General features: G+C 34.7%; 1 protein-coding gene across 9 annotated transcripts in view; it reads left to right on the top strand.

Moving 5' to 3' along the window:
• Positions 1–13,082, top strand: part of YTHDF3 (YTH N6-methyladenosine RNA binding protein 3) — a 35,816-nt gene extending 22,734 nt beyond the window's left edge. For 8 of the 9 annotated variants that reach the window (XM_029923161.1, XM_029923163.1, XM_029923168.1 and 5 more), the window contains 2 exons: positions 2,090–2,173; positions 11,637–13,082. In XM_029923161.1, coding sequence (XP_029779021.1) covers positions 2,090–2,173; positions 11,637–11,660 — 108 coding nt within the window. In that variant the 3' untranslated portion in view covers positions 11,661–13,082. The remainder of the gene's footprint in view (positions 1–2,089; positions 2,174–11,636) is intronic. The other variant, XM_029923164.1, reaches the window with a different exon arrangement.
• Positions 13,083–13,998: the final 916 nt, after the last annotated feature.

Raw genomic sequence — 13,998 nt, forward strand, 5'->3', positions numbered from 1 at the left:
ATGAATTGAAACAAATATGGCTAATAAGTATATGAAAAGATATTCAGTCTTATGCAAATCAGAAGTATAATGAGAAAATCTTTATATCCATTTATGTGGTGAAATTGAGAAATTTTGCAGTATCAGGTATTGGAGAGACTGTAGATCAACAAAATCTCTTCTGCAGCTGGAGATAGGACCATTAAATTGATAAGCAGCCATGTGGGGAAGTAATTTTGTATTTTTTTAATAAAACTGAACATTTCAGAATACTTTATAATTCAGCAGTTTTCCTGTGTGTGTGTGTGTGTGCGCACACACACATATTTACACACCTGAGAGAAACTTCCTAAATACACCAGAAGACACACAAGAATGTAGATGATAGTGAAACACGGGGAATAACCTAAAGTGTTCATTATCAGGAAAATAGCCAAACTATATGGATGCAGTACTGATAGCGTGGAGTGATTGAGCTATAGCTGCATGCAGCAGTATGTGTGAATCTTTTTCCTTTTTATTTGGAAATACTTTTTAATTTATTTAAAACAATTAGAATAATAGGTGAAATACACCCATGCCTTTTATCCAGATTCACCTATTAGCATTCTTCCCTGTTTGCTGTTTGCTTTTTGGAACAATTTGAGAGTAAGTTTCATATATCATAGCTTTTTATCCCACCAAAAGTATAATGTATATTTCCTAAGGATAAGGATATATAACCACAATACCATTATAAGTTGATCGTCAGTGTCCTTTCTTTTTTCTAGTAAGAGATCTGGGCTACTGGTAGAGGACCTAGAATAGCCAAAATAATTTTAAATTCTAGGAATAATTTTAGAAGGCTTATGCTAATCTGACCTCAAATCTTTGCTTTCCCCTGGTTTGGGAAGATTTTTTTCTTATGCTTTTTCAGGGAGTTTTTAGTTTTAAATTTTACATTTGGGTCTGTGGTTACTGTAACTTTCTTTCATTTCTCTTTCCAGTTGTTCATGGTTTTCTTTAAGTTCTTAGGCCTACTTGTGGTCAAAGACAAGAACTTTAAGAAGCTAAGTCCATCTTCTCATCACTGGGTCTTTAATTGACTTTTTTTTTGTTTTTTTCTGGTTATTTTGACAACAGAGGAATTCCCCAGGTTATCTTGCCAGCAAAGCACCCAAGGGACAAGCCTGCCAGACATCCTCTCAGGTTATATAATACTTAGAAAGTCATGCTCTCTCTTTTAAAGTAAGGGATTTTGGTGAAACTTAAAACTGGAAGAGAAATCCGTGCTAATTATCATAGTATTTGCCTAGTTCTTCATTCTTCTATTTTAACACATGCTTTAGGTGTATTTGATTAAAATCAAGCTTAATGACAGAACAACGAGGACAAACTCACTAAAAGAATTCAGGGGACAGAAGATAATTTAAAATATAAAATAAAATTTGATTTGTTGTTCGGATTCATATGTAGAAAGAAAAGAAAACTAGAAAATGTTCTTGGAAATGAGAAGCACGAATGTTAAAAAAAAAAAAAATACAGTGAGCAAGCCGATAATAAAATGCTCCTGTTTGAGATCTAGTTGATTTGAGTTTCAAGTCAAAGAAATTTCCGTATGTGGAGTAATAGAGATGAAAAATATAAAAGGTAAAAACAAGTGATGGAAACAAGCCACGCCTACTGTCTTTCTAAAGGAGCATTGAAAGAGTATAGGAAAAACCATCAAAGGGAAGAATGATTAGAGAGAAATGCCCAGAGCCAAAGGTGGTGTGTTTTCAGAAGGAATAGGCTCAAGCTGAGTGACTAGCAGGATTACTTCACATTGAAAAGAGTTAAAGATAGGATAAAGAGAGAATCTTGAACTTCCTGAGCAAAAGACAAATTATCTACTAGAAAGGAAGGAGAATCAGACTATCATCAGAATTTTTCCATCTACAACTCTGGGTACTCCTCTGGAAAATCTTATTCAGACTGGAGGGGAATGGGGTATATAGAATTTTCTTCTTAAGGTGAGTGTCCCATTAAATCAGTGAAGGGGACATGCGGAATAAAGATTTCAGGTGTACAGGAGTAGCCACAGATCCTTCATGAGAAAGTAACCTGAAGAGGTTTTGGTTTTTTTTTTTAGCCGAATGAAAAAGGTGTTCAAGAAAGATCACATCTAGTAACTGTTACCCTAGAACAGTCTCTCAGCAGGGACTCCATGCATCAGGTGGGTCCTCCTTGTAGGTGGTGTGTCTCAGGACTATAAACATCGCCACTGTGGTCTTTGGGGCCTGACGGGTGACATGAGCCCTCAGTGGGGGACCGCTGACCTTGGAGAAGTGAAGGAAGCTAAAAAGAACATAAAATTCTAATTAAAAGAAAGTAAAATTTCTAACTAATTATGTTCACTGAACATAAGCTCTGTGAGAGCAGGACTTACTTTGTTCTCTGCTGAATCCCTAGCAACTAATGACTGGCACATAGTAGCTGATTAAATACTTGTTGAAGGAGTAAATACTTTGAAGAATCTCTTTCCCTTGGGGAAGTTTGGCTGTCATTGAATTTGTATTTATTGGTTTAAATTGCTATACTTTCTTATTTAGGAAATACGTACTTGATCAAGTTACATAATAAATGCTGCCAATTGTTTTTCCCATGTGTCGTAATGGGCAGTAGTATATAAAAGATTTAACTATAGTTAGAACAAAATGTTATAAGATGGAATGGAAGGAGAGAAAGCTTTGAGGAAGGGTAAATAAATGCACTATTTTTCTCATCTGAAGGTAACACAATTGTTTAAAGGTAATATGTCAAGCAGTTGTGCCTTAAGCACATTATTTAAAGTCATAAAGACAGTAAAACTAAAAAGATAGTATGGCTTCTAGTATAAGGGTGGGGGGAAGAGAAGGAGAATATAACATATTCCCTGTGATAAATTACTTACCATATACAATGGGAATTGATAAGTGTCTGCATTGAAAAAACAAGTCTATGTGTTAGTGTGCTGCTTAAAGTTATCGAGGCAACCCATTAGGAGGAACTCAGACTGGAAGGGGCTAGAGGCAGGTATGGGAGCTTACTTTGTACTTTAACCTGCTATTTTTATATATTCTAATGATAAAGCTAGTTTAATTGGAAAATAGAAAAAAACAAAAAATAATGTTCTGAGTATATTTGTATAGATAAGATCAAGAATTAGTCGAAGTCTGTGCTCACCTACCTTTCGGTAAACTTTATGGATGGACTTCTTTTACTCTGATTGAGTTATGATTAACAGAAACAAATTCAGTACATAAAATCGTGCTTTTCCTGTGATCTTTACTGTAAAATTTGAAGCATAATGTTTCTTTGGAAAATAATTTTTAACACAAGATGTGTCACACTGGATACCATCAACTTTTTTCTGTTTTTAATTAGTCCCCATGCCCAATGTGGGGCTTGAATTCACGACCCTGAGATTGAATCACATGTCTACTGACAGAGCCAGCTAGGCACCCTAGTACTATACACTTTATTACATATTTAAATGAGTAATTCTGATAAAACATTGAGTGATATTTTTGTCTAAGTCAAGATGATACAGTTTTAAGTATAGTAATTCTCTTTTGAATTTGGTAAATACTCTGTAAACCAGAGTTGGGGAAATGATGTGCTCTGATTAATGTTTTATGGTACTGATTTGTTTTCATTTTTCCCCCAGATTAATGTTATTGCTCCATCGGAGAGTTAGTAGTGGCTGTATTTTGTTTCAGTGCTGATACAGACTTTTAGAGGTTTAGTAAATGAACTATCTATAGTTTACTGGGTTAATTCTACATCTTTGGGGCATATTTCTTTTCTACCTACTTCAGTATGAACAGTCATCATTATTTTTGATAGGTATTTCAATTAGTTTTCTTCAGCAGCAAGTACATGATTACTGTATGAACATATGTATTTAGGTGAAAGGAATTATCTTATTTAAGTTTAAGGAAATTGTTGAGTTGTCTTTCCTGTTTACTTAATGATTTATTTTAAAATTTTGATGTGCAATTTCTTAATTTAGAAATTTACTTACTATAGTATACTCTAATTTCTGAGTGAAGCTGACCTGACTCTTGACAGAAAGCTTTGAATTTATAGAAAGATATTTCAGCTCTTAGACATTACACATTCTCTATTGGTGTGTTCTCTTTTGCTTTTGAAATAACAAAAGTGAATGGAAAAAAGATAATAGACTATATAATATAACTAAGGAATAAAAAAGCTACTAGTTAACAATTCCACTTTTGAATTAAAAGTCTGGAATGTACTAATTTTATTTTTTTTTTCATTTTATTGTAAACAGACCAAACTCTGATTCCAAAATAGAACTGCATGTGGATTCCTTTATTTGGCTCTAAGAGCCTCTGTTCCTGGGTCCTCAGATCAGCCATTTTGTGTGAGGAATCTTCTAGCACACATCTTGTACATCTTGTATTCTGGTCAACCTAGATCACCATTTTTTAGATCCTGTTTGTTTGTTTGTTTGTTTGTTTGTTTTAACTGAGATCCGTTATTCATTCCAGCAGATAAATATTAAGCGTAAGCCACTAAAGACAAATAGCCTTTCTTTGTGGAATTCAATCTCCTTGAACAGACAAACATAATTTCTCTCAGTGAAATTTTAATTTTTCAGTATTGAGGCCCTATGTGTCTCCAGATGAATTTATTATATATATATTTTTAAATTCAATTTTGGTATTTTTTATTTTTTAATGTAGTTGGTACTTTCAGTTTCACTTTTCAGTTTGTTGCTGGTTTATAGAAATATTTTGTATCTTGTGACGTTTGTAAACTCACCTATTAGTTCTAGTAGTTCTAATAGAATATCCTTAGGATTTTTCTGCTTAATAGTCACATTGTCTGTAGTGTAATGAGAGATGTTATTTTGCTGAAATTAAGTCATGCTCAAAAACGTGAATTAGTTCTAAGACTTCTTAGAATCATGTTCTTATTCTCATTTGTCCCTAAACTAACATATGTTATGACTTGGCCACCATTTTTCACTATTTGAACTCACTCCTAACTTTCCCATTTTATAGTACACTTTGAGATTACTTGATATTTGGTTGGTACAGGTGAATTGATTATAAATTATTAGACTACATATATTTTTTCAAACCTGAAATACTTCTTTATTTTCTAAATGCAAACTTGGGCACTGTAATCTTTTAAAGCACTTTTTTATTCTAGTGTGGTCATTCAGGGGATCAAGAAGTCTCACTTACATGGAAACATTAAAAATATAAAAGATTTGGTTTCCCAAAACAGAGCCTCCAAAGCATAATTGTTACTTTCCCCCACTTTAAAAATTTTGAATTTATATTACAGTGCAGAAGTGGTCTATTATATTTTTTGCCTTTTCCCTTCTTACTGCAGAATGATCGATCATGTTTTTGGGACAGTGCAGGTCAGAAGCTTATTATTTCAAATCCTTTTGCATACTCTGTTCTTAGAAGCAAGTCAGTATGCCACATTTTATTTAATTATTTAAATTTAAATTTTAATTCACATACAGTGCAGTATTGGTTTCAGGAGTAGAATTCAGTGATTAATCACTTACATACAACATGCAGCGCTCATCACAAGTGCCCTCCTTTATACCTGTCCCCCATCTGGCCATCTCCCACCCTTCTCCCTCCATCAACCCGTAGTTGTTCTCTGTCGGTGAGAGTCTCTTGTTTACTGCTCTTCTCCTTCCCGTATGTTTTATTTTTTTAATTACACATGTGAGTGAAACCATATCTTTGTCTTTCTCTCACTCATTTCGCTTAGCATAGTACATTCTGGCTCCATCCACATCGTTGCAAATGGTAAGATTTCATTTGTTTTGATGGCTAGTATTCCATTTGTGTGTGTGTGTGTGTGTGTGTGAGAGAGAGAGAGAGAGAGACCTCTTTATCCGTTCATCAGTTGATGGACATTTGTAGCCCCACACTTTAAAGAAGGAAGAGTAAGCCCCACCTCATGCAGGAAAGAGTATTAAAGAATTTGTGATTTTTTTTGTTGTTGTTTATTTAGCTCATATTCTTTTTCTTTTAGAATATTCCTTTGTCTTAGATGTATTTCCAGCTTTTTTCTAATTTGTAATTTGAGGTTTTCTTGGACTTACTATTCTACCTTCTAAATGAGTCAGTGACGATTTTCCTCTTTAGTTCATCTACTGAAATACTTAGTTTGAAAATTAGATTTTTAAGCTTTAGACAAAGGTGTTTGTCTTTCTGCATTTGGATCTCAAGTGCCCGCCTGCTTTTTCTTTTATTTCCTTCCAGGTATTCACTGGCTCCTGCTGCAGTTCTGGGTTATTCTACTTGCGTTCCTAGTGCTTTTTCTCATTTTCTTTTTGGATGGTATGGCTTCTTAGATACACATTTACTTTTTCCCTTGTGGCTTTTTGAATCTCAGGTCTGGTTACTGAAATATTGCTAATAGTGATAAGCCTACCAGTGATTAAAAGGAAATAAGTCATTTATCCCTAAGGTTAAGGGTAAGGTGATGGCCTCTCTTAGGAAACTGAACAAACTTGGTTCCCAGCTATTTCCTAGGTAGAAAAGTCTTTTTAGCTCATCCATTAAACTTGTCAGAAAGACATAGGTTGGCAAGTAAACTTCCTCCTGGAGGTTATCTCCACATGCCAACTTCTGGATCTTGACCTTAGAATCATATACTGGTCTCCAGTGTCTGCTCAGCTCCAGGTAGGTAGGAAGCCCCTCCACCAGACTCTACAGCCCTCTCATCTCTGAATCTGCCTGAGGTCTAGCCCTGTTAGTGGAAAAGAAGTGGAGGAGGAGCTCCTGTACAGCTTATTGTTTGAATTGTCAACCATTAAAGATAAAAATGCTGTGAGTCACTTTGGAATTGTGTCCTAAACAGTGTGTGTGTTTAAAGTGCCTTTTTTTTAAATTAATATTATTATTTTTAATGCTTTTTATTTATTTTTGAGAGACAGAGAGAGATAGCATGAGCAGGGGAGGGTCAGAGAGAGAGGGAGACACAGAATCTGGAGCAGGCTCCAGGCTCTGAGCTAGCTGTCAGCACAGAGCCGGATGCGGGGCTCGAACCCACGAACTGCGAGATCATGACCTGAGCCGAAGCTGGAAGTCGGACGCTTAACTGACTGAGCCACCCAGCAGCCCCAAAGTGCCTTCTTCTGAACTATCACTGAAGACATAGTCCTTTGGGTGGACTGGACCATGGCTCCTTTTGAATGATTCTGGTTTCCTTTCTCCCCGTGTTACTTTGCAACAGCACACCACTGCCTGCAGGTTATGATATCAGCTGTGTGATAGGTATCTCACTTAGAATTCTAACACTAGAACTTCTCACTGATAGCTCGGCATTGCTTAGTCTCATATTTCTAGTGGTTTCTAGCTGATAGCATGCCGGTAGATGTTCTCTTTATATTTAAATATTTGTTTAATATTAACCATGTCAGGTGCAATTCTAGATCTATTTAATATAAATGTGGGGGTTTTGTTTGTTTGTTTGTTTTGTTGTCTTAAAGCTGAGGAGATGTTGACCATATCAGGAAGACCTGAGTTTTGTTGGTGGACATTTACCATTCTAAGGACTTCCAAATCTGTATACCCATCCTGGCCCTTTCTTCTTAACTCCAGACTTAGGTCTCCAGTTGCCTGTTGGACAGCTTTTCACAGTTGTCTGTCTAATCATCTTAAATTGACTCCAATGCTCTCTCTTTGCCTGCCCCAGACCTTCTCCCCGTACAGGACACCACTGCCCTTCCAGTTGTTGAGGCCAGTAATGCTGGACTCGTTTGTGAAACTTCTCTTTCTCACTCTTTGTCTAATCAGTCTATCAGTAAGTAACTCTTGTTGGCTCTGCTTTCAAAACGTATCTGGAATCCAAGCTCTTCACTAGCCCTGCATCTTGCAGCCCAGCCTGAGCTCTTGTTGTACTGAGTTATTACTGTGCTCGCCTTTTTGGCTTTCCCATTCTCACCTTTGCTCCTCTACAGTCTGTTGACAGCAAAACAGCTGTTAGGAGATCCTCGTGAGACAAGCGAGACTGGACTGTTAATTTTTTCATGCTTTTCTTGACACTGTTAGCATCAAAGTATTGCTAACCTCAAAATACGTCAGGAGATACTCCCTCCTTTTTTGGTCTCTGGAATAGTTGGTGTAGGTTTAGAGTTATCAGTTCTGGGACAATTAATTAAAGGCACATCTAAAACCATGAAAGCTTGGGGGCATCTGGCTGGCTCAGTCAAGTCAAGAGCATGTGGCTCTTAGGGTTGTGAGTTCAAGCCCCATGTTGGATGTACAGGTCACACACACACACACACACACTTGTGAGCCTGGTGGATTTTTGTTTGGGGTAGATTTTTAATTGTTGATTAAAGTTCTTTATTACAAGTCCCTTCAGGTTTTCTATTTACTCTTGAGTTTAGTTTGGTAAATTGTATGTGTATAAATCATTTTAAGGAAGTTTTGTCTTAAGCTTTTTTTTTTTTTTTTGCATATTGGCATTAATGGTATTGTTATTTTTTAATTGTATCAGTCTTTTGATATTAATGTGTCTTCTTTTTAAATCAGTCTTTCCAGAGATTTGTCTATTGTTAGGGTTTTTTTCTCCCAGACGTTAACAGATTTCCCCTGCCAAACACCAATTTTTATTCTCTCTGGTTCTCTTTATTCTTGCTTTCTGTCTCATTATTTTCTGCTGCTGTCCTTTTTTATTCCTTCTACTTTTGAGGGTTTATTACTCATTTTCTAACAGATTGAGTTTGATGATGAGCTCATTACTTTTCAGACTTTTTCTCTTTTTTTAAGTTCTACACGTGTAAACTTTAAGTGTTTGGTGGGACTTAGCATTTTCATTGTACTGATATAAAAATCTTTGAATTTCCATTATGATTTTTTTGGGAGATTTTTTAGAAGTGTGTTTTAGAATTTCCAAACGAGGGTAAGGCTTTTTTAAGTTGTTATCTGTTTTGCTTCAAAACTGATACTAGAAAATGTGATGGTGTGACACATGGACCTTGGTATTTATTGAGATTTGCTTTCTGGTCTGGAATGTAGTCCCCTTCTGTGACTTCTGTTCAATATGCACCTTATAATTGGTTCTTTTTTTTTTTTGTACTATGTATATCCACTCTGTATTTTTACTAACGTATCTCCTTTACCAATTACTTAGAGAAATGTGTTAAAATCTTTTGCTGTCATGAGAAACGTGTCAAATTTTCCTTATAATTCTGACAACTTTTAATGTATGTAAAGTTGTTTTTTTAGTTTAATATTATTGCAGCTTATTTTTAAAATGTCTGTTATTTAGTATGTATATTGACCATTTTATCTCCCAACCATGGTTTTTGCCTTCAAATTCCTTTTGTCTGGTGTTAATATAGTTGTATCAGTCTTTATTTGGTTTGCGTTGTCATGTCTTTTCATTATGTTTAACTTTGTGTCCTTACGTTTTAGGTTGTTTTCTTGTCAATCATGTATAACTGGATATTTGAAAATCTGAACTGTTATTTATGTTTTCATTGACGAACATACATTTTTTTGATGAGTGATATAAATGTATATTTCTGCTGTCTTATTTTGTACTTTCTAATTAAATCCAGATCATTCAGGCTCGCTCTCTCCAACCCTTCTGTCCTGTTGTATTGATATGTTTTTTTTCCTCTTTCCCTATCCACTGAGATAGATAATCATTACATATATGCATTTATTGTAATACATATGTAATTTATATATTTTAAATTTGATTCCATTAAATGCATAGTTAATTACAGTTCAAACTGAAATAGTATCTTTGACTTCTATTAAAATAATACATGATCCTTATTGATATAGCTGATCACCTCCCTTGAGTTAAATTTCTCTTTGTCCAACTTATCCTTAAATAGTGGAATTTTTTTTCTGTAGTTTTCAAGGTTCTTCTTGAAGTTGATGAATTTCTGTAGCTTTTATATCTGGCTAATTAAAACAGGCTTCAGAATTTTTCAGACAAATCTATTTGTTTTCTTTAGTTTAGAACTGAACTTTATGATTAGGCTATTTTTTATTTTATTTTATTTTATTTTATTTTTTAGGCTATTTTTTAAAAAGTTTTAGGACTTGTTTAAAATTAGACTACAACTTCCTGGTACTATATTCTCTTTTTTGGTCTTTTTCTTTTTTCCTTCATGTTGTTGGGAGTTTTATTTTTGTTTATCCTTTATAGATGCGATTAATTAGCTAGCTCTATGTCTGCTTTTATTTTGTTTATTTTTAACATTTTTATTTATTTTTGAGAGACATAAATAGGCCACAAGTGGGGGAGGGGCAGAGGGAGAGGGAGACACAGAATCCAAAGCAGGCTCCAGGCTCCAGGCTCCGAACTATCAGCACAGAGCCTGATCCGGGGCTTGAACCCATGAACCGTTGAGATCGTGGTCGGATGCTTAACCGACTGAGCCACCTAGGCGTGGCAAGTTTTATTTAATTTTAAGGTATCTCACTGAAAATGTGTGTATGAAATGATTTTATTTGTAGCTACTATGTAGGAGGACATTTATTTTTTAGCTTTTTGTATGAAATACTGTTATTCAAGTTCTAGAAATATATTAAAAGCAAAAGAAAGGAATTTAGTAACAACTTTTAAAGTTCTCTTTGGAATTTAAAATACAGTTTTCTGATGCTGTCACAGGATTGGAAACTAATGACCATTTGCGAAATAAATTCATATTATAGACCATTTGCTAAGTAGGTTCATATTATAGAGCATATTTATTACTCTAAATAAATAAATAAAATGAAAATAGTGAAAACTTTAAAAAGATGAGTCTTATAATATTAGTGTTTAAACACAGGTCTTTTTCAAAGTGTATTCTCAGGACCAGAAATGTGTGGCTACCCTGTGAACATGTTAGAACTACAAACTCATAGGTTCAGCTTCACACACTTGAGGCCCAGTAGTCTGTGTTTCCAAAAGTTTTATAGATTATTCTAATGTTAAAGCTTGAGAACTGAGTTACAAGAGATGGTGCAGACCAACTACGTGATGCATTCATCTCATAGGCACGCACACTGCTGGCCGTCCTTTTTTTCCCCACAGAAATACTGAAGATACGTGTTGGGATAATAAACACGGAAACAGCCCTCAGTTTATTGTTCAAGGGTTTCCACCTTCCGAAAGGAAATAATAGTTCATAATAAATATTAAGATTTCTTAAAAAGGTTACAATATGATGAGTATGAGAATATGATATGGAGAAAGTTTATGATTCAGAGCATTTTTTAATTAGCAGTAAATTCTTAATTTAATGCAATTTTAGTGCATTTTAATGCAAATCTTTACCTCCTAATCCTACCTTAACCAATAGTTTTCAAATTGCCACAGAGGCCGTTTAGTCTTTTTGATACTCACCATTAAAAATTAGTTGAAAAAGCTGGAAAGACATTCCTATTCTCACCTTAAACGAAATCTCCTGGGAAAATAGGGCTGTGGAGGAGGCCGTCCGCTCTTCCTGATGAGGGTCTTTTGTTTGAGATTCTTTGTTTCAAAATGTTTTGTGGTAATCATCCCTCAGTAGTGTGTATAGGTACTAGTAAACCTTTTTTAGTTACTCGAATTGGTATTTGAATACCTTTTTACTATGGTGCAAATAATTTCAGACTTTAAATGATGGTAGTATTTTATTAAACTTCTCTGTGCTTTTCTTTCAGGAGAGAAATAGAAACAAACAATAACCGTATGAAGATGTCCTGTTAGAATCACAACACTAATGATGTAGACTCTGGAAATGCCTAATCAGTCAAAGACGACGTTATTAAAGCTTTTTTTCTGCTTAAGGTGACATCTTTGAACTCTAACACAGAACTGACTCTTCTCGTAGTGGTTTTCATCAGCGCGTCTGCCCTTATACTCTCACCAAACACACTTGAGGACTGTAACTTCGTCAAGCACTTTCTGTCCTGAAGCTTTTACCAGTATCTGCTGTCTTTTGTAATTATGCATCTTAGCTGAGGCACAGAAGACTGAATGAATGCAAGGATTCATTAACTCTCTGAGTTTGTTAAATACTAACAGTTAACCATTAGAAGTGGTTCAATGATGTAAGAGTCACACTGCTTCCACTTTTTCTTTGTTGTAGTTTTTAAATTGTCAATTTTTAGCTATTTGACAGATTGAAAGCAAAATAATCATGCCATATTTAGTCCTGGAGTTCAAGTCTAAATGTTTATGTGAAAAATTATTGTAGTAAACTTTTAATATGGCAAAGCAACCTTAAGCTCTATTTTAGCCAAATGAAACATAATCTGAAATTATATTAGAACATTTCCCTTGTCTTCAAACTGTTTGGTGTAACAGAATATTGATATGCAGCTTGGTGGACTTCACCAGTTAATGCACATTCTTCTCCCCTCCTTCCCCCAATAATATGTATACTGAAAAATGTGCATTTGTCTGAGGAATTATTTTGTTTGCTACCACTTACTGAATCTCAAAATTTTGAGTAAATGTACCTCAGTCTAATCAGACTTTTTATGACCTTTATAACTACATTTAAAACCCTTAATTCCTATTTCTGGGTGTTTGCGAGCCTGATTGCGATCATGAAGTAAAAATTTATTACTCTGGGTATTCACTAGCTAAATAAACAATAGTTCTTGTTTAGCAAGCATATACTGTTCCTCAGCTCTTTTCTCCAGCTTTTGCAGTGTCCTGGCATCCTTAAAATACCTTGAAAATATGGCCTTGATCCATGGATTAAATCAGTATCTAAGTGACTGTGTTGATGTTTTATTGATCAGATCTATATAAATGGGAATACAGCATATATCTGGGTATTCTTATAGTTATCTTTTTAACATCTTATTTTTTTCATTAATTACATATCAACATTAATTTTGTAACTTGAAACAAATTGATTTTGTATAATTAAATGTGTCAAGCATCTGTATTAACTGATTTGATGGCATAAGGTTATGAAGATAATGTACTGCCCCTTATATTACTGTTCCAAAAGGAGAAAACTGTAGAAAGATACATTAAGGGTGAAAATAGCAATATAGTAGATTTGAATACCTTGATGTTTTGCATTACTCCACTTGTGTTTACATCATGTTTAGAAATGTTTTCATTTACAATGGTCTTTGGTCACTTCAGTTCAAAAATTTAGTGACAGGTATTTCTTTGAGGCTTTCATTTATATAGTTTTTTTGTACAATGTTTTCTTAAATGTACAAATACTGTATTCAAGTGAAAAAAATACAGTATTTGTAGATAATTGTAGCTACTTCACGGTTCTTTGGTAGTCCCAGTGTAGTTAATGTCAGTGTTTACTGAAGGGAACATCAAAATATTAGTGGTGTGTTACAGAATAAAAGACTTTCTTAAAGGAAAATTGCACCTATTTTACCTTTTTAAGAGTAAGCCATGAAATCTTGTAACATGTCTCTTAACTATTTATAATGAAAATTGGCATTTGGGTATAGTCACCACAGCAATGTTCTATATTCCTAAGATTATATAGGTAGGACATGTCAAAGATGACTGTTGTCACTCTGGAGGTCCTATGAGACAAAACTGTAAAGGGGTTGACCTTGTAGAAAGGGTCCGAGTCCTCTCTCTGAGGCTCTCTTTTTCTTGGTGCTTTATTAGCAACTCTGAATATTTTTATAAAACTAGTTCCATTATACGTGGATTCAAACTTGTTTAATTTCCATTAGGTTTCTATGCTAGAAGGGTCACTCACTCAGCGAGCAGGCCGACTGCAATAGTAGACTCAGATGGCAGATGTAGTCGAGGAGTCTCTTCACGGCGAGGAGTACATCCCAGTGCCTTTTACCTGGATTTCTAATATTAAGTGAAATGGGTGCAGTATTCCTTTGGAAAAAACAAAACAAAACACTTTTATCTTTTCAAAATTGGTAATTTTTTTTCTTGTTTAAGTTTTCTTCAGAGCACCTGCCTTCTCTTCCTCTTTGGTCTGTCAGTGTGTGGCGAAAAGTGTTTTCTCTCAATGAGATGTGATCACAGATTGTCTCAATAGCACAACTAACTAAATATCTCTTCAGTGGAGGT

The sequence above is a fragment of the Suricata suricatta genome, chromosome 15 (genome assembly GCF_006229205.1).
Source record: "Suricata suricatta isolate VVHF042 chromosome 15, meerkat_22Aug2017_6uvM2_HiC, whole genome shotgun sequence".
Classification (NCBI taxonomy): Eukaryota; Metazoa; Chordata; class Mammalia; order Carnivora; family Herpestidae; genus Suricata; species Suricata suricatta.